The sequence below is a fragment of the Lactuca virosa genome, chromosome 9 (assembly GCF_052849685.1).
Source record: "Lactuca virosa cultivar CGN04683 chromosome 9, Lactuca_virosa_CGN04683_v6, whole genome shotgun sequence".
NCBI lineage: Eukaryota > Viridiplantae > Streptophyta > Magnoliopsida > Asterales > Asteraceae > Lactuca > Lactuca virosa.
Genome location: NC_136434.1, coordinates 245,398,762 through 245,421,847, shown reverse-complemented (window position 1 = coordinate 245,421,847; position 23,086 = coordinate 245,398,762). Strand labels below are relative to the sequence as shown.

Below are 23,086 nucleotides of genomic sequence, written 5' to 3'. Positions count from 1 at the left end.
TAAAACCCCCCAAATCAAAGTTTGTTCTATAGTTTAATTAGAAGTAGTTAATTTATTAAATTGAATTTCATTCCATGTGATCGACACCCGACTTACATGAGTTACAGTATTAACTGACTAGCTACACTGCCTATAGGTGCTTAGATAGTAAAAGTTTGTTAGGTTATAAATTTAAAACTAAGTAGGTACTTTGTGAACGCATCAACAATTTCCTTAATAGGTCTTTCAAACTCAAATTAAATGCTAGGGATAACTTTAGGTTCTTCGTTGGTTGACTTTTGAATCTTTATCAAGATCAATATAGCTACTACTGGCCCTTTCGGATATCAACTCCCTTTCTTGGAAGACCACCCTTCGAGAAACAAACACTTTGTTCTCAAAGGGTTTATTAAATAACCACCCAAAAGGTTTGTTGGAATATCCAACGAGACAACACATCTCAATTGTAACTTCTAGATTGTTGAGCACTCCACGGAGAGTGTAAGCCTCATAATCGTAGACTTCTATATGTGCTAGTAAGGAATGAACCTTACTCCACATCTCATAGATATAGAGTTTTTCATGAACCTTCTAAGTTTGCACAAGACCAAATGACTTCTTGTAACACAATTCATGGTACAATCCATGAACTTGTTTGTGAGCATAACATGACTCATTAAATACCAAATCAAAAAATGATTTGTTTTTCTATCAAACTACACTGATTATAGCAATGTTCTGGGTGGAGACAGTTTGTGAAATTATTTTACTACTCCTTAGATGATCATTTTGATTAAGATGTTCACTATCGCAATTGGATCTGAGTATTTCATCATTCCCCTTCCCCCCCCCCCCAATTAACTCCGTTTTATGAAAGCTTTGGATACATGAAAAGTTCCAAACTTATTCAGATAATTATGTTCACACCTTTTGAAAGTATTGAAGCTGGTCTTATCATGTAGTGTGGTTAATCTGAATAGCCCATTGTGCAAACTAATTCCAAAAAATATTTACATCACCAAGTGATGTGTTTGTCATCTATCTTGATAAACAATATTTGCATTTATCATAAGACTTATGTTCAAATGATTTCCAAAATCCAATCCAACTAGATACTTGGTAATTCATTTCTTATTTATACGTCCAAGAAGATGATTCCACAAATACATTTCGTTTAAACCCTTTTGGATGTATTCAAAGTAACGTTGAACTAATATAACAATACTAGTTTCAAGTTCATGACTTGATTTTAGATAGAAAGCATGTAAAACATTCTTCATTTATATAAGTCAGAACAATCTCATGAGACACTGTATAAATAATTTGAATCACAAGACCATAGACTAAACACTTGGGGAGAACGAATTGTCTTTTGATTCTATGAATAACAAGGGCTTGATGTGACATCCCCATTTTTCACGACCAGAAAAGACAGATTTTTGTTTATGCTTTATAAAAATCAGAGTACTTCTTTTGATAAAAATGTTGCGGAATTTGTTCCCAGTAAAACATGATAAATACGTTATCAAAGCATTTCCGAAGAAATGTATTTTTATTCATTTTAAAACATTTGGGATGTCATTGTCAATACAGAAACATAAGCATAAACAGAACTTACATTCATTTACACTAGTGATCTACATCTCTTTAATCTCTCAGTGTAATGTAACTTCATATCGACACCTGTGATACAAATAAGCTTGAGTGGGTCAGGTTGGGAAACCTGGTGGGTACATAGGGTTTTCAACCCACAATAATTTAATTATTATGTTTAAACATCAAACAATCAACCCAATTACCCATCCCCATTATCTTCCTTACTCTTAAGGTCTACCCTAAGAGTCATCTATCATGCATTCGTTAATTTCGAAGTCCATTGCTTTCAGGGTTTATATGACAGGCACTAAGTCCATAGCTGCCAATGCTCGTTCGTAAAGCACTAATTCCATAGCCGCTAAAGTTCATTCATCGGGTACTAGATCCATAGCTACCAGTGTTTATCTAATAGGTACTAAGTCCATAGCTACCAACGTTTATCTAACAGGTACTAAGTCCATAACTACCAACGTTTATTCGATAGACACTAAGTCCATAGCTGCCGATGTTATTTGTTAGACACTAAGTCTATAGCTGCCAACGTTTATCTAACAGGTACTAAGTCCATAACTACCAACGTTTATTCGATAGTCACTAAGTCCATAGCTGCCGATGTTATTTGTTAGGCACTAAGTCTGTAGCTGCCAACGTTCACTCATATCATCTTTCCTCTCTCATCATTCATCTACCCATGTTTATCCCAACATATTCGTAGATATAAAATACATATACAATTTAAATTATTTAAAACATGTATAAAATCGTTCATCCGGCATAGGAAGCAAGTATTCAAATAATATGCACACATATCACGTAATTTATATAAAATAATTAATATCTATGTGTAAGATGAAAGTAACTATGCACTCACTTGAAAAGGTGGTGACTCGGTACTCGGACAGCGCTTCGTTAATCTTAAAACAATTTCCCTCGGACAAAACAGCGGGTTTTCTCGAAAACCGGGCTTCGGCGGAGCAGCATTCCCGGGCCGAAAGGCTCTTTTCTCGGGGCTTCGGGAGCCTCTGGGCTTCCTTCTGGTGCTAGGGGGTTTACCTAGGCTTAGGGGGTGGGGGATTTGGGGGCTTAGAGAGAGAAAATAGAGAGAGAAAGTGAAGTTGGGAAGGTGTGAAGAATGAGGGAACCCGACACCTCTATTTATAGGCTGGAATCCTGCTCTACTCGTCGAGTCCATGGCCAGGTGTCACCATCTAGTGGCTTGCCTTGGGGAGAAAGCCTTGACCCATATTTAGCCACGTCACCCGATTTCGCACAACACCCTGCCGAATTCTAAACCCCGTAACTTTCGCATACAAGATCTGTTTTCGACGTTCTTTATATTCACGCGTAGGTAAAAACAAGATCTATAACTTTCATTTAGACTCCGTCGGCTAATTCTCGACCGATCTTAAATTTAACAGTAGGAGGAGATTAGATTGTTAAATGACTGCGAAAAATTTGTAACTCCTTCATACGGACTCCGTTTTCGTCTGTATTTTTATCGTTGAGTTCCTATTAATGAGATATTCAATTCTCATTTAGGTTGCATAGGCCAAAAACCGCTCGAATTAAAATTCGAGTTTCGGGCCGTGTACTGCTATGTCAAATCTTAGAAAATTCATAACTTCCTCATATGAAGTCAGATTTGGGCGTTCTTTTTTTTTTTTGTATGTTCTCGGTTTAACATATACTACAACTTTTGTTTAGATCACTAAGGCTAAAAAGTCCTCTATCATAAATTCACAATCTACGTCTCCCGGTGTCGTGCCGGTTTTGCCGAAAAACTTCGACGAGCCATAACTTCTTCGTTATAACTCGGATTTCGACGTTCTTTATATGTATGGAACCCTTGAGACATATTCTACAACTTGGTTAAGATTATTTATTCTAAATAATCTTTTGTCGAAAAGTCGTTTTCGACCCCTATTATCTCTAAATTGACTAGCCCGGATCTATGGGCGTTACACTTGATATTCATGATCAAATTCTCTTCTCCATGTTTTAATCTTCTTACCTCCTTTTAGTTAGTGCACATTCTTGAAAATGTCTAAAATACTCAAGGGTTAGAATTAATATGCCAATGGTGTTTTGAATTCATATATCTGACTGTAGACTCACCGTTTGGAAGAACTAGTTGTTTTTTTTATCCTATTAATAGTAGCATGGGCTCGTTATCCATGATAAAATTATGTGCCATAGACTAAAAATTTAGGGAGGATGAGTTGTCTTTTGATCCTATGAATAACAATAAGGGCTCGTTATCCATGATCAAATTCTCTTCTCCATGTTTTAATCTTTAACTTCCCTTTAGTCACTACACATTCTTGTAATGTTAAGTACTTTATCCTTATTAAAATACTTAAGGATAAGAAGTAATGTTCCAATGGTATTTTAAATTCATATATCTGACTGTGCCATACTCCTTGACATGAAGCTTTTCAGCCTTTTCATATATGATAAGCATGTATTCTTTATGGAATCAAATATCTTATCAGAACATGTCTTGGAATAAGCCTTTCTTTTTTCCTTGGAGTTTGGTTCTGGAATTAGGTATACTAGATTTAGGTATGCCAACTCTAACCGCCTTTACTTATGGGTAATTGTATTTCTTATTCTTAACACTTCCATTCATGATAGCAAAAGTAAGAGTATCTGAAGCTAAAGTTTCTATGAATGGCCATCTTAGTTCCAAAAGCCCTCAACATGTCATGCAACTCATTCATAGACATTTCAAAGTTTTTCATATCATTATGATAACCATACTCAACTCCTAACTTAATAAAATTCCATTTCACTTCAATATGTCAGTATACAATGTACACTTGATCACTGCTCTTTCTTACAGTTTAGAACGTAGTGGCTGGAAGAATATCAGGAAGAACTTTATCTAAGGCATGATCTTTCTTTTTGTCCATGAGAAGTATTCTCAAACTACGAATTTAGACAAGATTGACCAGTCATATCAACTTATCCACCCCTCCTCTAATAATCTGACGCCAACACCACTTCCAATCATCAACCAACTTTCTATCTAGGATAACACATTTCTAAGCCAGCTCCAGGCAAAAAAGACGAGGAAAACAAGTAGACAATTTTTGATCTCAAAGCCACATATTATTCCATAATTGAATGTTTTTCCCACTCTTATTGGAAATAATGTCCACGGTTATTAACTATTGCTAATATTTCTAATAATAATAGGGTCCTTTTGGATTGACCTCACGACCCATTTGAGAAATTAAAAGACCAAAAGAATATTGGAGAAATTATTAACTTGTCATGTTTTGATAAATTAATTAGAAACTATTTTGGAATTAATTGGGAGTTAATTAACTAAAATGATTGAGTTTTAACTTATTAAAAGGTTTAATTAATTGGAACATTACAGAACCCCAAGGGATAGGGTTGAACAAAATCAGATAATCCATATTAGGGTTTTGGAGATTTTTTGGGACTAAGCAACTAAAGCCGATAAATAAGGAGATGGGGGTCAAACCCTAGATGCTCATTCCTTGCTAGAAATTTCGTTCTCTATCTTCCTCTCCTAAAGATGAATGAAAAATAAACCCTTTATGGTTTTTAGTTTTCAATTTTTTCCATCCTCTCTCTTAGTTTTCTTGGTATGCTCTCTTGGTGTTCTTGGGTGTGGTACCATTAGAGGGATTCTACTTCGTGTCCTCTTATCCAAGCAAAGGCGGAAAGAACGCAATCTCAAGTAAGGAGATCTCTAGCTTCTAAAGAGGTATGTAATTGTTATTACTTTTGTAGTTGCAATAATATAAATAAGTTAGATCCTTATAGGTTGCATGAACACATAGGAATTGTTGTATGTTTTCGTTGCACATAATCGTGTGTTAATATGTATAAAACTTATCAGTGGTATTAGAGTCTTAGTTGATGATTACTTGCACTACTTAATCCAAACTGATCTGAATTAAATCTTGTTTGTAGCTAGGGTTTTTCGATTTTAGGGTTTTAGGGTGTGAATTTTTTAATTTTTGTTTTACATGGCCACTTTTTGTATTGTTTGTGACCTAAGCTGAGGTTTAATGACCATAACCCCAAACTAAAATCGAAATTAAACCTGGAGCATCGACAGGTATGGTGCGCTCCTGGTGATTTGGCTCGTTTGGAACTCTAACTTGCTCAACAAGTTTCCTAGCTAACTTGTTTTTACAAGAATCAAACCTAAATATTTTTTTAATTTTAGATAATTATTTTAATTATTGTTTATAATAGAGATTATAAATTAGAATACTAAACTAATATTAATTATTAACATTGCATCCTTGAATGTTTAATTTGAATTAATAAAGAACACTTAAATTTAAAATGTTTAAATTTACCTATATATATATATATATATATATATATATATATATATATATATATATATATATATATATATAATAGAAGAGTATAAATATCTCTAAATTACCACAAATTGACATTTGTAAAATTGAAGGAGAGAATGACATGTGACAATAAGATTCTTATTTATTGAGGATGATTATTATTATATATAATAAAAACCAATCCTTTATAAATAATATAGTTTCCTGTTTTCATAAATTGGCATAGAAGTTTTTTATTTTGAAATCTGGCCATAAATCTACTTTCTTATTTCGTATTTTGGCTACAAATTTTTTATGTTGGTAGATTTGGTTCCTACATTTTTATATACGGTCCACTCTTTATTTTGTAGAATGACACTTTCTACTCCTTACTTTATAGAGTGATAGTTTCCATCTATTTGTTTTGTAAAATGTCATTTTTACCCCGTCAAATTTGAACAACAACAATTTCCACCCTTCAACCTCTGTATATTGCTATGTTTGCAGGTTTGGTCCTATACTTTCGTATATCGATAAGTTTGGTCCCCCGAAAGCCGTGTACACTAGGGATGAGCATCGGAACCGGCCCGTGAACCGAACTTGGTGGAAAATAGAAACCGAACCGGACCGCCGGTTCTACAGGTTCTTGCCGTGTCTTCAATGTTGGAACCGGTCCTCGAGAAATAACAACATACAGTTCCGGTTTTTGCTGGTTCTATCGGTTCCCGGTTCCAAAATTCCACAAGAATATCGGCCCGGTCCCGGTCCGATCGGTTCTATCCGGTTCCGGTTCCGGCCGGTTCCCCGGTCCAAATGCCCATCCCTAGTGTACACCAAACGATAAAATGATGAATCGTAATACTTTTCTTTTGTATGACTATAAAAAAGTAAGCAAAACCTCGTCTACGTCCCCCGCGATACATCCCCCGCGATACAGGGAGGGGACAAGTTCTAGTTTAAAAGAAAAGCAAACAACATCAAAGGAAGGGGTCTGGATTTTAATTTTTCAAAGTTAAAGGGGCGTAAGTTTAATTTACGGATGAAGTCATCACCACACCTTTTATATTAAAATCCCGCGAACATCCCCCATCGCTCTCTCCCAGTCCCACACTGTGTGACAAAGTCTTTCTTTCTCTCTCTATCCCACAAAAGAAAAACGCACGTATTCTCCGCTAACACTCATCACCCGATTCGATCGCCATCAATGGCTGCAGTGAAGGGCTTGTATGGATCGGTAGATGAGTTCTTAAAGCAGTGCTCACAGTCAGGTGACTCTGCCTACAGTGCATTAAGATCACTCTTGGAGCGCCTCGAGAACCCGGATACCCGAACCGAAGCCAGGATCTTCTTCACGCATCTCCAGAAAAAGCTCGAAACCGATGGCGCCTCAGAACATTGCCTCGATACTTACCATTTCCAAATCCAAGATATATTCCTCGAACGGAATGAAGGTCCTTAAATTCTCTATCTATCTAAATGTTTTTGCACATTGCTCCCCACTAATTTTTTACTTGATTGTGATTGTTTTAAGTGCATGTGTGTGTGTTCCGAATACACTCTGTAATCAGCCCTTTCATTTTCAAATTGCAATGATGATGTTGTTTGAACAGCAATTCTTTTGTATTTTTGTCTGTATAGCTATTTTTTTAGATAATTACGATAAAAAAAGAGTGGCAGTAATAGTAACTATCCACTAAATATAGAAAGAGTTTGATTCCAAACTTCTCGAAATAGATAAAAGGTGAAATTCATATAGATTATGAGGTTAATCCTGCCTGAACTAGGGAGAATGGTCAAACGATTACTTCAGCTGTACGAATCTGTGTCTTACTTCTTCTTCCTACTCACTAAAACCTATCTTCACTATTTGCCCCATGTTAAACTTCATATATCCCTATCATTAAGTTGTGATTAATAGTCTAGGTAGGGATATATAGACCATTCAGAGTGAGATTTTTCCATTTATCGGCTTTATAATATATATTACCCCCAAAATTTTATCCCTTATCTTGTACTTGATTCGACAACATCTATATATATTCATCAGTTGTTCACAAACTAAGATAGGCCTTTAGAGACTGATCAATTGTAGTCATCAGTGTTCTGGGAATACTCTTGTTATGGTGTAAAAGCAGTTGTTAACGTTATCTTTGTTAATAGGCAGTGTTTTATGCAAACTTTGACTAAAATGTTGCTTGGCCTTATGATCCTGATACAGGTTACCAAAAGAAAAAGAAATTAACAATGATGGTGATACCCAGCATCTTTATGCCAGAGGACTGGTCATTTACTTTCTATGAAGGGTTGAATAGACATCCAGATTCCATCTTCAAGGATAAGACAGTTGCTGAGCTTGGTTGTGGAAATGGATGGATATCCATAGCCATTGCTGAGAAATGGTCACCATTGAAGGTCATGATTATTCTTGTCCCTCAACTTTATTCCTATCTATTTTGATGTTGATTTTAGTAAGAATCTATGTGAACAATGAACTAATGTCTTATTTCCATCACTTATTATAATTAGCCTTTTACAACAGTCAAAAAATGAAAGCATGTCTTTTAATCAAACTATATAGTTCAAAATTTCCCTGTGATTTCTCATTTTCTTCTACATAATGTCTTGTAGGTTTATGGGCTTGATATAAATCCAAGAGCTGTAAAGATTTCATGGATAAATTTGTATCTAAATGCTTTGGATGAAAATGGAGAGCTCGTTTATGACCATGAGAAGAAAACTTTGCTTGACAGGGTAGAGTTTTATGAATCTGATCTATTATCATATTGCAGAGATAACCACATAGAGCTTGAACGAATTGTCGGATGCATACCACAGGTATCAAGTCCTCATCAATCATTTGATATGTCTTGATGATTATATATCTATATTATCCTCATGTTTCCCATATTGATTTCACCCTAATTGTGTTCTAGATTCTTAATCCGAATCCCGATGCAATGTCCAAGCTTATTACAGAAAATGCTAGTGAAGAGTTTCTCCATTCACTGAGTAACTATTGTGCACTTCAGGTAAGTGGAGCCACCATACTTACCAATAACTACTTTATAAATTTTCCTTCAAATCATTTCATTTTGGATACCATTTTATATGCAGGGATTTGTTGAGGATCAATTTGGTTTAGGTCTTATTGCTAGGGCAGTTGAAGAAGGAATTGATGTGATCAAGCCTATGGGAATCATGATATTTAATATGGGAGGGCGTCCAGGACAAGGTGTCTGTAAACGTTTATTTGAACGCCGTGGGCTCCGCGTTAACCAGCTGTGGCAAACCAAAATTCTTCAGGCTTCTGACACTGACATTTCGGCTTTAGTTGAAATTGAGAAGAATAATCCACACAGGTTTGAGTTCTTCATGGGACTTGTTGGAGATCAGCCAATTTGTGCTAGGACAGCATGGGCCTTTGGAAAGGCTGGTGGACGCATTTCTCATGCTTTGTCTGTTTACAGCTGTCAACTTCGAAATCCCAACCAGGTATTTACTATTACACGGGACATGACAGGCTTTCTAGGGTTGTTTTCGATGATGGAGATGAGGAGGGCATTCTCGTCTTTTGCACATACGAGAGATTGAGAGCGAGTCCCTGTCCCAGCTTTTTGAGTCGGACAAAAAGTTGCAATTTTGTCCGGTTGACATCAGTCTCAGTTCAATGCATGCCAAATGCAGTACAATGTCTTCTTGTTTTGTCCTGTTGTGGACAACAGGACAGGACAAGTTGTACTGTGTGTTTGGCGTGCACTGAACTGGACAGAGACCAATGTCGTTTGTCCCACCCAAAAGATGGGAGAGGGACTGACTCTCTATCTCTCATCTATGCAAAATACCTAAATGCCCTCATCATTGAAAATAGCCCTAGAAATCTTGTCTTGTCTTGTATAACCAATGGAGTCTAAAAGCACAAAGTTATTGTTTCTGGTTACTAAATAATTGGGTAAATACTGAACAAACAAATCAACAGGTTAAGAAAATCTTTGACTTTCTCAAAAATGGGTTTCAAGATATCAGCAATTCCTTGGATTTATCTTTTCAAGACGAGTCTGTTGCTGATGAGAAGATCCCATTTCTAGCATATCTTGCTGGTATTTTAAAAAACAGCTCACGTTTCCCATATGAGCCTCCAACTGGAAGCAAAAGGTTCAGAGATCTTATTGCAGGCTTCATGAAAACATACCACCATGTACCAATTAGTGCTGATGTAAGCAGACTTCTCTTAATAACTTATCTTACAACAGTCTTATGTAAATATGTAACAAGGAAGTTGCATTTTCTGATTTGCTTATCCTTGATTATTCTGCAAGAATGTTGCTATATTTCCTTCAAGGGCTACAGCTATTGAGAATACCCTTCGACTGTTCACTCCACGTCTTGCCATTGTTGATGAGCATCTAACCCGACACCTACCAAAGCAATGGTTAACATCATTAGAAATTGAGGTAAGGTAATTCATGAACTTGCCCACTTCATTTGAAATGTATACCTAATATTTTCTTTGTTTATAGCAAAAAGGGGACAAGAAAACTTGTACAGATGGAATCACTGTTATTGAAGCGCCACGTCAGTCGGATTTGATGATTGAGCTGATAAAAAAGTTAAGGCCACAAGTGGTGGTGACAGGGATTGCACAATTTGAGGCTGTTACTAGTTCAGCCTTTGAGCATCTTTTACGCACCACAAGAGAAATCGGTTCTCGTCTTTTTATAGACATATCTGACCAGTTTGAGCTTTCCAGTCTCCCCAGTTCAATTGGAGTCTTGAAATATCTTGCTAGAACTCCATTGCCTTCTCATGCAGCCATTATATGCGGCTTGTTGAGAAATCAGGTATGTTTTATACTTTAATCACCAAAAAGACCTTTTTAGCCCCACGATCTTTGCTGAAGTAGACGAGGGTGCGAGTATAAACATCATAGTTTGTAAACATCCATTTTGTAGGCAGTTTTCAACAATCGAAAAGCTCTTGAATTTACTTTAAGTTAGTTTATCTTCATTATGATCTCTAATCATCATAGGTTTATTATTCTTTTTCCAGGTTTATGCAGATCTTGAAGTAGCTTTTGTGATATCCGAAGAAGAAACCATTTTTGATGGATTGTCAAAAAGCGTGGAACTATTACAAGGCAATACTGCTCTGATTAGCCAATATTATTATGGTTGTCTTTTCAATGAGCTTCTGTCCTTTAAGCTTCCTGACAGACGTCCACCTACAGAGGTTTGCTAATACATGAAATCTATAATCTCAATCTGTTTTTCAGTTGTAGTATCTTTGACCTAACTTCTACATTGGGTTCATGTCAGATGTCACTCACTCTTTATTTTCTTCTTTTTTTCAGAGAGAAACCGAAAACACAAAATCTAGCGACATGATCGGATTCTCAAGTTCTGCAATCTCAGTTCTAACAGACGCAGAATTATCAATCAAAGAAACCGATACATCTTCTCTAATCCACATGGACGTGGACCAAATATTCCTCCCTACACCAACCCCAGTCAAAGCTGCCATCTTTGAAAGCTTTGCAAGGCAAAACGTAACCGAATCCGAATGCGATGTAACACCAAGCATCAAACAGTTCATCAAAACCGCTTACGGTTTCTCAGCCGATCACACCGCTGAATTCATATACGCCGATTTCCCTCTCGCTCTTTTCAATAAACTCGTACTCTGCTGCATCGAAGAACACGGAACCCTCTGCATACCCACCGGATCAAACGGAACTTACACCGCAGCTGCCCGGTTCTTAAACGCAAACATTGTCTCCATCCCGACCTGCCCGGAAACCGGTTTTAAACTGACCGAAAACCAACTTGGTAAAGCACTCGAAACTGTCACGAAACCATGGGTTTACATTTCCGGTCCCACGATAAATCCGACTGGGTTACTTTATAGCAATGAAGAAATGAAAAGTTTGTTGAAAATTTGTGCTAAATATGGGGCGAGGGTGATTATTGATACTTCGTTTTCGGGGGTGGAGTTTAATTTGAAGGGTTGGGAAGGGTGGAATTTGGATGGAAGTTTGGTGGAGTTAAAGGGAAGCTCGTCTTTTTGTGTGTGTTTGCTTGGTGGGTTGTTTTTTAAAATGCCAACTGGAGGGCTTGCTTCCGGGTTTCTAGTTTTGAATCAGAGGTTTTTGGCGGATGCGTGTTATGGATTCTCGGGGTTGAATAAACCTCATAGTACTATTCGCTACACTGCCAAGAAATTGCTGGATCTTAGAGAGCAAAATGGAGATCTAACGGGTGATGGTGAGAAACAGGGGAAATTGCTGGCTGATCGATTGAAGCGTTTGAAACAGGTAAAATTTTTTAATTTAGCAAAATGATTTACTCACATTCAGACAGTTTATTCAGTCCAAAAAAGAAAGTCTTTGCGTACACAACCTTTACTCCGGACAAAAATCATCTATTCTTTGCTTGTTTTGCACGTACATGAAAAAGACACTCGAGAGTTGCGGGTGGGAAGTCATTGAAGCTCACGGGGGCGTTTCCGTAATTGCAAAACCCTCGGCTTATCTTGGCAAAACCATTAAAATCAAGAAAGATGGTTCAACATGGGAAGTGAAGCTGAATGACACCAACATCCGAGAAGCAATGCTGAGAACCACAGGTTTATGCATCAATGGAGCTTCATGGACCGGGATCCCAGGCTATTGCAGGTTCACATTAGCCCTAGAAGACTTTGATTTTGATCGTGCTTTGGATTGCATTGCCAAATTCAAGCAAATTGTCAACTAATTCTAATTGTTTCCTATTGTGGAAGCTGTTGGTTTTTATCTTTTTTTTTTGTGACTTAGGTGTCGCGAAATAAACTACTTGTGTTCATGTTATTGAACTATAGTTATTGTGTGATGTTCCACAAGTTTCAAGTGTTGTATACATATTTTCGTATATGGGTGTATGTAAAAGACACCTAGTCACCTACCGTTGTATTTTATACAAACATTGAAATTGACTGGACTATATGGTACTAGAACAAGCTTTCTAGGGTATTTTTTTAATGATGATTAAGTTGACATTTACTTCTTTGGGGCCTTTTTGAAGAAATTGGTATCCTTTGATTCTCATTTTGCATTAATTAGGTTCTCTCTTCATGTTTATGTTGAATTTCATTGGTAATGTTGTAGATATATGGACTCAATTATGGAGTAGTATTGATTGGTTTATCCTATGCTACACTTTGACGTGGGAATTTGTTGAGCTTTTTATCAAAACATAGTTACTGGAAAAAATATTTACCAATAGATAGTAGTTTCAAAACTATTTACCAAATAATAGTAAAATACATAATTTTTATATCAAAATGATTAAATAAACTAAAATAGGCCCACCAGTCCTGCTTCTATCTTCTTTCTTCCGGTTCCCTCTTTGTGTTCCCTCCTCGTCGTCTCTTTTGATTGCTGACGATCAGTTTTTTCGTTAAGCTGCAGGAAGCACAGAAAGAAAAATTTATATGTGAAATACCCAAGTGATATGACGATCCATCTTCACGGTTCATATTCGACTCACAATCTCTAGTTCTTGGACAACTCTACCTAGCCGGATTTAAACACACATAAACTCGTTTGTACAAAAAAATCATTCAAAACACACCCAGAAACATGTGTGTTGAAATCCAATGACCTGTTTATGTGGGAATGAACCAGGTGCGACTGAAGGAGATGAACGGAAGACGTTGGAGATTCCATGATCGCCGGAAATTGTTGGGTTTCTAAGAGTTTAAATTTACATTAGTACATTGGAGAATGGAGATGTCATCATCAGAGATGGAAAGAAGATGTTGGAGATGACATAATCAGAGATGGAAATAAGGCCCATAGTAGTTTTATTATCTTTTTCTCAATGAGTTTACAACAGTACATGATGGGATCTTGCAATTTCTCACAAACGGTTTAAGGAAGAGATCCATCACCTTTGCTGGCGACCTTCAATCGTAGTAACAAGGAGCAATTCTTTTTTAAGTCGGTGAAATAGCCGCTGAACCCATATAGATTTGGACCGGCTGGTAGGAAGAGCATGGAGTTTGACTTCCTGGGGAGGAGAGTGCAGGTGGGCAGGAGTGGATGGTGGAGGAGCGTCGCCATTAGAAATGTAGGTCCTTTTGTTATTTATCTATTTTTAGTAAAAACAATTATCTTTTTTGTTTTTACTATATTTTAGTAAATATATTTTAGAATACAATTTTGGTAAATATTTTTTCAAATTGCTATCCTGTTGTTATAAACTTGGAATTTGTTTGTCCTTGTTAATTTGTCTAATTAATTTCTAAATCTGGTTTGCTGGTAATCAGTCATAGGATTTTAACAAGAAATTGATGGTTACGTTACATTTTCCCTAAGATTCCTTCATTTTCAAGATTTATATATATATATATATATATATATATATATATATATATATATATATATATATATATATATATATATAGGACTAGGTTATAATATGTATGTTATATATTGTATGGATGTATGGATGAATGTGGACCAATGGTTTTTGTTATTTTAAGAAAGTCGTTTTCCTATATTAATAAATTAAAGAAAATAGAATAATCACATAAATCTCATTGTAAGGGCATTTTAGTCAATTAAACAAGGTTTAAAAAAGGAAAATTGCGGATTTTAAGAGATAATAGATTTTATTAATTTTAAAAATCTTATTTTAGGATGATAATTCTCTTAATTCGAACATTCTGACAGAATATGTTTATAGATATATTAAAAAATAAAAAATTCTTGAACCATAGAAGAATACATATTCTGACAGAATATATATTTTCATTGAATGAATTTCTTGAAGAATAATAAATTTTTGGATACAAGTTAAATTTTTTCATAACATTCTTAGAAAATAAAAAACTTTATGTACTATTCTATGATAATCTTACACTCGCTAATAACAAAAAACACAATATATAGATTATTCTACCAGAATATACTATTACATATAGTTTTATCATTCTATTGTAAATTAGTCTGCGAGAATATAACCACAAATAATGTGTTCTTTTTGCAAGATCGGTGATCATTATTCGTCTCCATCCCACACACTATCATCCAACCTTCAGCCTGTGATCATCATGTTCCCTTAACGTATTCTATGAGAATAACTGTCATGAAATCGAATTATGTAAAAATAAAATTATGTGAGAATGCTATCAGAATTCAAACTATGGTTATGAAATTGATTCAAATAACTATATGTTGAATGAACATTTTATATACAAGCACCACTACAAAAAAAAACTATGTAATACAAGAATTTTATCCACTTCAATTCTTTCAGACTTTTTATAAATCTAACAAATAATACAGATAGTGCATTCTAAAAGAATGATTCTAGTAGAATTGACAAATTTCCAAGAACACATATTATGCTTGAGTTATACATATATGGATTATCATGATTATAACAAAAATAAAAATAAAAAATCTATTGCAATAATCCTAGAATGGCAAAACTGCACATTTTATTTAAGTAATGGATACTACCATTTCTAAAAGTTATTAAGTAAATAAAAAAGATATGGGAATGGTGTTCAATCTGCGCCAGGTAATAAACAAATGGGTAAATTACACCATTCGTCCCTCGTGCACATGCCAGAAAGCGTGTTTAGTCCCTATTTTCAAAAATTAACTCGGACCGTCCCTTATTATTTTAAAGCATGCACGCTTCATCCCTCATTAATTTAAATTTGCACGTTGTATCCCTTTCCAACTATAAAATGACTATATTGCCCTTAATATTTTATTATTACATTAATCATAAATTATTTTATATTAAAAAAAAAGAAAAAAAATTAAATACCCTAACCCAACCTCCCTGTTCCCTTTCCCCCTTTCCTTCTACATTCCTTCTACCTCCTTCGTTTCCAGGTTACTAAACCCCACCATCACTTCATCGGATTCATCTTTTGCCGAGGAACATCGCCTCAACGATTTCATCTCTTCCGGCGAGCATCAAGACACCCCAAATGAAGAACCGTCGATCGCTTTCTCTTTCTTCTCCGGTCTCAATCAAAAATTTTCAGACTCTTTCTTTCTTCTTTGTTCGAATCGGAGGCAGAGGTAGCCATTATCTCCGGCGACATGGTTACAGAGGGAAGAGGAGCTGAAGACCATTTTAAATTTGTTCAAATCGGCACCAAGTGGAGATCTTTCAGATATGATAAAATCTAAACGCTAGTTTCTTTCTTTATTTTCTGTTTGTTTTATCAATTCCCAGACTTCAAACTCATAAAGATGCAGGGGTGGTTTTCTATTTCTTTCTCTCATCATTGATTTCAATTTCGGAATTTATGTTGTGGAGCTTAGCACCAATTTTGATATGTATGCGTTTACTGGAGCTCTAGGGCCAGAACTCATGTGAAGCTACCAGACCACCATATTCAACGAAGCTCTAGGTTCGAATCTGAGAGGGTTTCAAATAAAATGTAAGATATATTAATGGATTGTGGTCTAGAGGTGATTGGTGGCGTCGGAATAGGTATATGGTGGTATTGTCGGAATAGGTACGAGGTGGTGGTGACGGAATAAAAGAAGGAAACAGAGGGAGAAAAGAAGGAGAGTATCGAAGGTGGAGGGACCCACTGAGATGGTGGGATGGTAGGTGGTGGTGCAGAGGTGCTGGCGGTGATAAGCGGTGGTGTCGGAGGTGTTGGCGGTAGGTGGCGATGTCGGAGGTGTTGGCGGTTATATGTGGTGGTTTATGGAAAATCTTGAGATGGGGAACTGAAAATAGATGGGTAGGGATATATATATATATATATATATATATATATATATATATATATATATATATATATATATATATATATATTATTTTTAATTTAAAACTGATAAAAAAACAAAATAAAATGAAAAAAATAAATTATTAAGGGTAAAAAATGCATTTCATGTCAATAGGGACTAAGCGTGTAAGGAAAAACAAATAGAGGGACGGTCCGAGTTAATTTTTGAAAATAGAGACTAAACACGCTTTCTGGCATGTGACGAACCGTGTAATTTACCCTAAACAAATACATAATCATGCTCGTAAAAATGAACGAATTTAAAAATCAAAAAAGTTGAAAGCATTGTGGAAAAGAACGTAAATTTCATGTATAAATAGGATAAAGAGATAAAAATGTAAAATAGGATCTGCCATCCCTTTTTGAAATCCGTCGTCATCATTCCATCTAAAACCCTAATATCTTTTTTACCTTTGTCGAAAATAAAAATGCAATTCATATCATCAAGTGTTTTTCGGCCAAAAGATTCACATCAAAAAATAAGATGAAATGATTTAAAAATCGTGTAGGCATGATTGTAATTAGAACAAATAAAAATCAGAAAAATATCGACTTATTTCTTACCTAAATTAAACTCAGAATGTAGAAACTTAGAGTCCAATGCAAGAATTTGTGAGGAAACCTTTTAAAATCTGAATATTGTATTGTGCCGATTGAAGTTGAATGTTGTGGATCGTTGTTGTCTTTCCCATCCCATCTTTTAATCGCAATCACACATAGCACACTTGCATTCGCTTTTCAATAACTGATATTGAGAAGCATCAAATCAGGGACAGAGAATTTAATCCTCACAAAACAGGTGTGGTTGTGAAATCGAATTAGGTTAGGTAGTGGTGGCGGCTGCAAAAGTGATAATGGTTGATGGTGTTGAGTGGCGATGGTGGGTCGACGATGGTGATGTCCGACAAATGGGATCCTCCTATCTTTTTTGTGGTTAAGGTAGGGTTAATAAAGATGAATTAGGCATGAATTAAAACTTATTTCCTATATAAAAGGATATTAATTAATTTTATAATTTACCATAAATAATTAAAAACTAAGATTACAAAATTACCTTGTGTAGGTTTTTGAAATGGTTGATCCATATTAATCCTTACATCCACACAATAATTGTCCATCCATACATGAACCTAGCTCTCTCTCTCTCTCTCTCTCTCTCTCTATATATATATATATATATATATATATATATATATATATATATATATATATATATATATATCTAGCCGTTTATCCGCGCCAAGCGCCGGGTTTAAACATTTTTTTCTTCAGAAATTAGTTGTAGAGACAATTAGTTCGTTTGTGCAAATAGTTACTACATCTAAACAATTATCAATATAGTCATGCTAGAAAAAACAAAATCAATAAGAATTAAAAATGAAAAGTTAGGATTCTTTACAAATGTGCGTGAACTCATGATTAATTGTGCATTATTAACCGTTGAACACTTCTTTATATACCACATTTGATGTATAGACTTCACTGCTGTTGAATTGTTCATTTGACTTCACTAATACATTTGTATTGGCACATGATATCATCTTGATAATGAGACATAAAATTGGCCATGCAAGAAAACCGATTATGAAAGATAAATATCTATATTTGGAATTGTTTGTCCGTGAGCTTTATTGATTGTCATCACGAAACATAATCGAACTGGGAAATGTTTTCTCTTCAGCTTGAATGGGAACATGTCATCTTGAAACTGACATAGAGGAATCCTTGGAAAAATACCCTCTTTCCAGCATGTTGACAAATAGATATTTCAACATCATTCATATTGTGCTGAAATTTTTTACAAATCAATTGGGTGTCGTTACACAGTGAATGTTGTATCGTACACAATAAATGATGTACTAATCTAAGAGTCGGAAAACAACCATCGATATGCCGCAATTGGACGTATCCATGATCCTTACTTACATCTTAAAACTACTCTAGGTTCTAGTACGGTCCAAATGCTCACCTATACTTGGATAAGTTGCTAAAGTTAATTACTACTTCCAAATGTAGAATTTTAAATCATATGATATGTTAATTATTTTTTATTTATTTATTGATTTTCTTTGAGAATCAATATAAAATTCTACCTAACTATTTAAAACTATATTACTCTTATTATATTTTGTTAACAATTCTTACACGTAGGTATAGTTTGTTTCCAATAAAATGTTCAAACACCATAGAGAACTTTTTTAACGTTTGAAAGTAAGAAAAATGAAAACTTAGGAATTAAGATAGCTTAGCCAGTGGGGGAGCAAGCGGGTGCTTAGCCACCCCCAACTATTTCAATTCATCTCTTATATCTTATTGGTTGTTGGCTCAATTAAACCACAAACATCCTTATCTCTTTGAATTTTAACCGGAAAGATGACTTTGATTTTTTAGAAAAGTTATTATATGTTATTAATTACGAACTCTCGTCATATACTTGCATGTCCTATATTCTGGCTTCCATCTTTCAAAATGAGAAAATCCAAATTTTAAAACAAACTATAATATCATGACAAATGACGACGTATAAATAGCAATTTCTGATTTTAACAATTTTCCTAGATAATCTAAATTTGAAATTCAATGTCTAAAATCATAAACTAATCGCTTTTTCTCATCACAATCTACTAAAAGTTATATTTTCCTTTTCAGTTATAATATATATGTTGTAAACCAATATGAAAAGAGTTATATTTTAAATTTGTAAATTTAAAGAACCTATAAGTCATGGTGTTAGGTTTGTAGAACACAAAATGTAACTAATTTATTTGTTTGATTAAAGAGGTAGTAGAAATTAGACAAAATTTGTAACTTAAGACTTCTATCAGTTATTCTAAAGTTATTCAAAGTTATTCTAAGATGATTATTTTGATTAGTTTTTTAGGAGGTTGATTATATGTATTTATTCTAATCTATGTATTAACTTGTTAACATTATTGTGTTTAATTTATAGTTGTTAATTCGGCTAAAAAATCAATAGAATTTTGCAAAATATAGATACAAGTGTAAGCCCCCCTTATCCAAAAATTTTGGCTCCGCCCTGGCTTACTAAATCATGTTAATATAATATAAATTACTTTCTAAAATAAAATAAAAAAATGCTTTCTAAAATTTGATAGATTACAATTGTTAATTATATCAACTTTGATGTCATTTTATTAAAAAAAAATATATTTGTTCAACAAAGTAGCTTGCTATTATAGATAATAAGGGTAAAGTACATTACTATATCCTGCAAGTATCCCTTTAAACATCAATTCCTAAAAAATGCATTCCAGGTTGTTCGCTTCAAATTAACTATGTCTTATGTTTTTTTATTGAAAGTATATAAAAAGAATCACATCTAAGTTCCAAATAATCATACTTGAAATGAAAAATAATAGAGTGTGCAACTTACAATTAAAAAAAAACCTAAATCAAGAAGGAAACAATAACACAAATAAAACCAAAGTAAATGTCTACACCTGATACATGAAGGCTAAATACATAAATCACAATTCAAACTACTCATAAACATACAAAGTTGCAAACAACCGACAGGGGATGCAACCACCTAAAAATGAAATAGAAGGGTAAAAAGAAAACACCAAATGGTCTTCCTAATTCCTACTACAATGCACCAATTATAATAATTGGATTTTATTAAAATTCTTTGAATAAAAACAAAAGCCATTAGTTTAGTCTTTTAGCACCAACCACGAAGTGTCCTGTCCTTCCTACTATAGAGTCACAATTAAAATATTTGGATTTTATCACCTTTAATTGAACAAAAAATAATCTACATTCATTTAATTTATATTTTAAGGAACATACTTTAAAACTAAAGATTCGTAGGCATATGACATAACTTGATAATCAAGATTTATAAACACTGAGATTTTATAAAATTATGACAAAAAGCATTTTATAAAAAGTGACATTTACTCAAATTTAGGATGCTATGAAGTTTAGTAAATATCAAGTGACGCAAAAAACGACATTTTATAAAATAAATTATACAAATTTTGGTTTGATGCAAAAACCGACATTTTATTTAAGATGAAACATCTATAGATTTGACAAAAAAAACATTTTATAACAAATTTGCACTTGATGTAAAACCGATATTAGCAATGTACTTACAAAGATTTTTAAAATTGCCTATGATAACCTTTTCTCTCAAGCATGAACATCAGGTGGAGAAGATATCCAAACAACTTCAATAAACACGCACACACATATGATATCAGATCAAATCTACATCAAAATCAAAGATTTATGCAACTAAACAAAAAAGGAAACTTTAAATGTCGAAGGAGAGAAGAATTACCTTCTCTATAGATCACATACCCTGAAATAAAAAAAATAAAGATGAAAACTAAGAGGTTCAGTGAAATGTTAGACCATTTGACATAACATGTTACCTGTATGTTGGTGAATATGAATATGGAAAGAGATGCAGAAGCGATCTGAAATCATATGATGACAGATGATGGCACAATCAAGAGAATATGAATATAACCTGAAAAAGAGAGAAGGTCGTGATGGTCCGACATCATTGCTATCGAAAATCATTTGGGGAAGGATGAAGATGGATAAAAAGAGTACCCTGAGAAATTGGGCATAGTGGAAGATGGGAGATGAAGTCATCTTCTGTTCTTGGATGGTGAGATTTATAACAGGGGAGGGAACAAAGATGTATCTGCGATGGGAGGAATAAAGAGTTTTAAATCCCTAAAAAACAATTTGTTTGAGACACAGAATCATTACTTATAACTTATTTTAAATGTAATATTAATACCTTCGTTAATTTAATCAAGCACATAACTAAACCCCAAAGTTAAAAAAACAAGTAATCATGAATAATATAAACAGATTGACAGTAGATTGATGAAAATAATGTTAGGGAAGTGGACTAACCCAAGAACAGATAAAGCAGTGAGAAGAACAAGTTTGAGTTGTAACCAATACCTAACAGGAATAGCACCACAGAGCTCGATCACTGGAAGTGTAGCTAAAGCAAACACCACAGCTTCAGACCCTCTCAAGAAATTAGCGAACTTCAATCCGAAGCTCGAAGCTTTAATGGACTGCACAGCCGCATGTGCTTCTTGCGCTTTAGCATCCGCAGGAGAAAATGCATATAAAGCTACCAAAAAAGATGCCCACAATAATGCCCAAAATAAGAATTTCACTGGGGAGTCTTCAACCACCGGTAAATTGTCGTCTTTTTCAAGTTTTTCGAGAAACACGTTTGTTGTTGAAGACGACGTTAAAGATTTTGTTACTGTGCAACAAGGGTTTAGGCGAAAATTGAGATGAGACGAGGTTTTATAGGTTAGATATGGTTTTGAAATGGAATTGATTTGATTGTTTTCGATGAATAATAGGGTTGTTGGAAGGTTTGAGGGTCTGAAACCTGATTTTTTGTAGGAGATTGTCAAGATTGTTGAAGGGCGCGGGAGGATGGTAGAGAGTGAGCTTGTGCGAGAGAAACAAGGGTTTTAAACGCAACAGCTCAAAGGGTTTGGGGTGCGGGAGATAAGAAGCCATTGATGGCAGATACATCTTTGTTCCCTCCCCTGCTATAAATCTCACCGTCCAAGAACAGAAGATGACTTCAATATTGATGCCTACGAAGATCGATACTACGATTGCAAAGTTGATTTTAACCTCTTTTAGCCATAATCATTACATCAAGGTGTTGTTTCCAGGAAGAATCATCGGCTGCCTCTTCGTTTATAGCTAGGGTTTTGAGAAAGTGAGAGGGACTGGTAACCAAGAGAGAGAGGGATGAAGGATACGAGACTGGCACTCTACCTTTTGAGCTTGTATTTAGGCGAATTAAATGGGATTACATACGGTTGTTCCATTACCAAGTCAAAAGAAGAGATAAATTAGGAAAAGATAATGAGCGCAGTCAAACTAAAAATCAAATCTTTCATATAATGGATAAGAAATTTGTACTGTTAGCTTAATGGTTTGAACGTCTTAAATCTATTTTTAAAAATAGTAAGGTTTGTATATATATATATATATATATATATATATATATATATATATATATATATATATATATATATATATATATATATATATATATATATATATATATATATATTAGATGTGTGTTCGCGTAAAGCGGCAGTGAGAAATAGTTTTTTTAGCTAATAGTTTCTTACAGGGAAATAAGTATTATATTTTATTATTAGTTATTATATAATAAAAAATTACCACTTTTAAATAAAATATTTATATTTATACTTTATGTTTGTATTGTCTGTTTATATTATAGATGTAAATTACTTAATAGTGGTGTTTAGTTTAAACAATATAAATTAATTTATATACATGAATTTAATAATTTTAAAATTTTATTTTGTTCCAAATTAAATTTCTTAATTACTTTC

At 34.3% G+C, this 23,086-nt stretch overlaps 1 protein-coding gene and 1 long non-coding RNA gene across 2 annotated transcripts; one reads left to right on the top strand and one right to left on the bottom strand.

The window, feature by feature from the left end:
* The first annotated feature begins 7,003 nt into the window (after nucleotides 1-7,003).
* On the top strand, nucleotides 7,004-12,936 carry LOC145136538 (methionine S-methyltransferase-like). The gene is made up of 11 exons (XM_079070661.1): nucleotides 7,004-7,357; nucleotides 8,125-8,318; nucleotides 8,535-8,741; nucleotides 8,840-8,935; nucleotides 9,021-9,398; nucleotides 9,883-10,119; nucleotides 10,223-10,357; nucleotides 10,424-10,744; nucleotides 10,953-11,132; nucleotides 11,254-12,213; nucleotides 12,356-12,936. The coding sequence occupies exons 1-11, from the start codon at nucleotides 7,111-7,113 to the stop codon at nucleotides 12,650-12,652; spliced, it is 3,252 nt and encodes a 1,083-aa protein (XP_078926787.1). The 5' UTR covers nucleotides 7,004-7,110; the 3' UTR covers nucleotides 12,653-12,936.
* A 1,815-nt stretch (nucleotides 12,937-14,751) lies between these two features.
* On the bottom strand, nucleotides 14,752-17,617 carry LOC145141460 (uncharacterized). The gene is made up of 2 exons (XR_013722671.1): nucleotides 17,265-17,617; nucleotides 14,752-15,020 (listed from the first exon to the last, which is right to left on the bottom strand). It is a non-coding gene; the product is annotated as an uncharacterized LOC145141460 (long non-coding RNA).
* Between the last annotated feature and the right edge of the window lie 5,469 nt (nucleotides 17,618-23,086).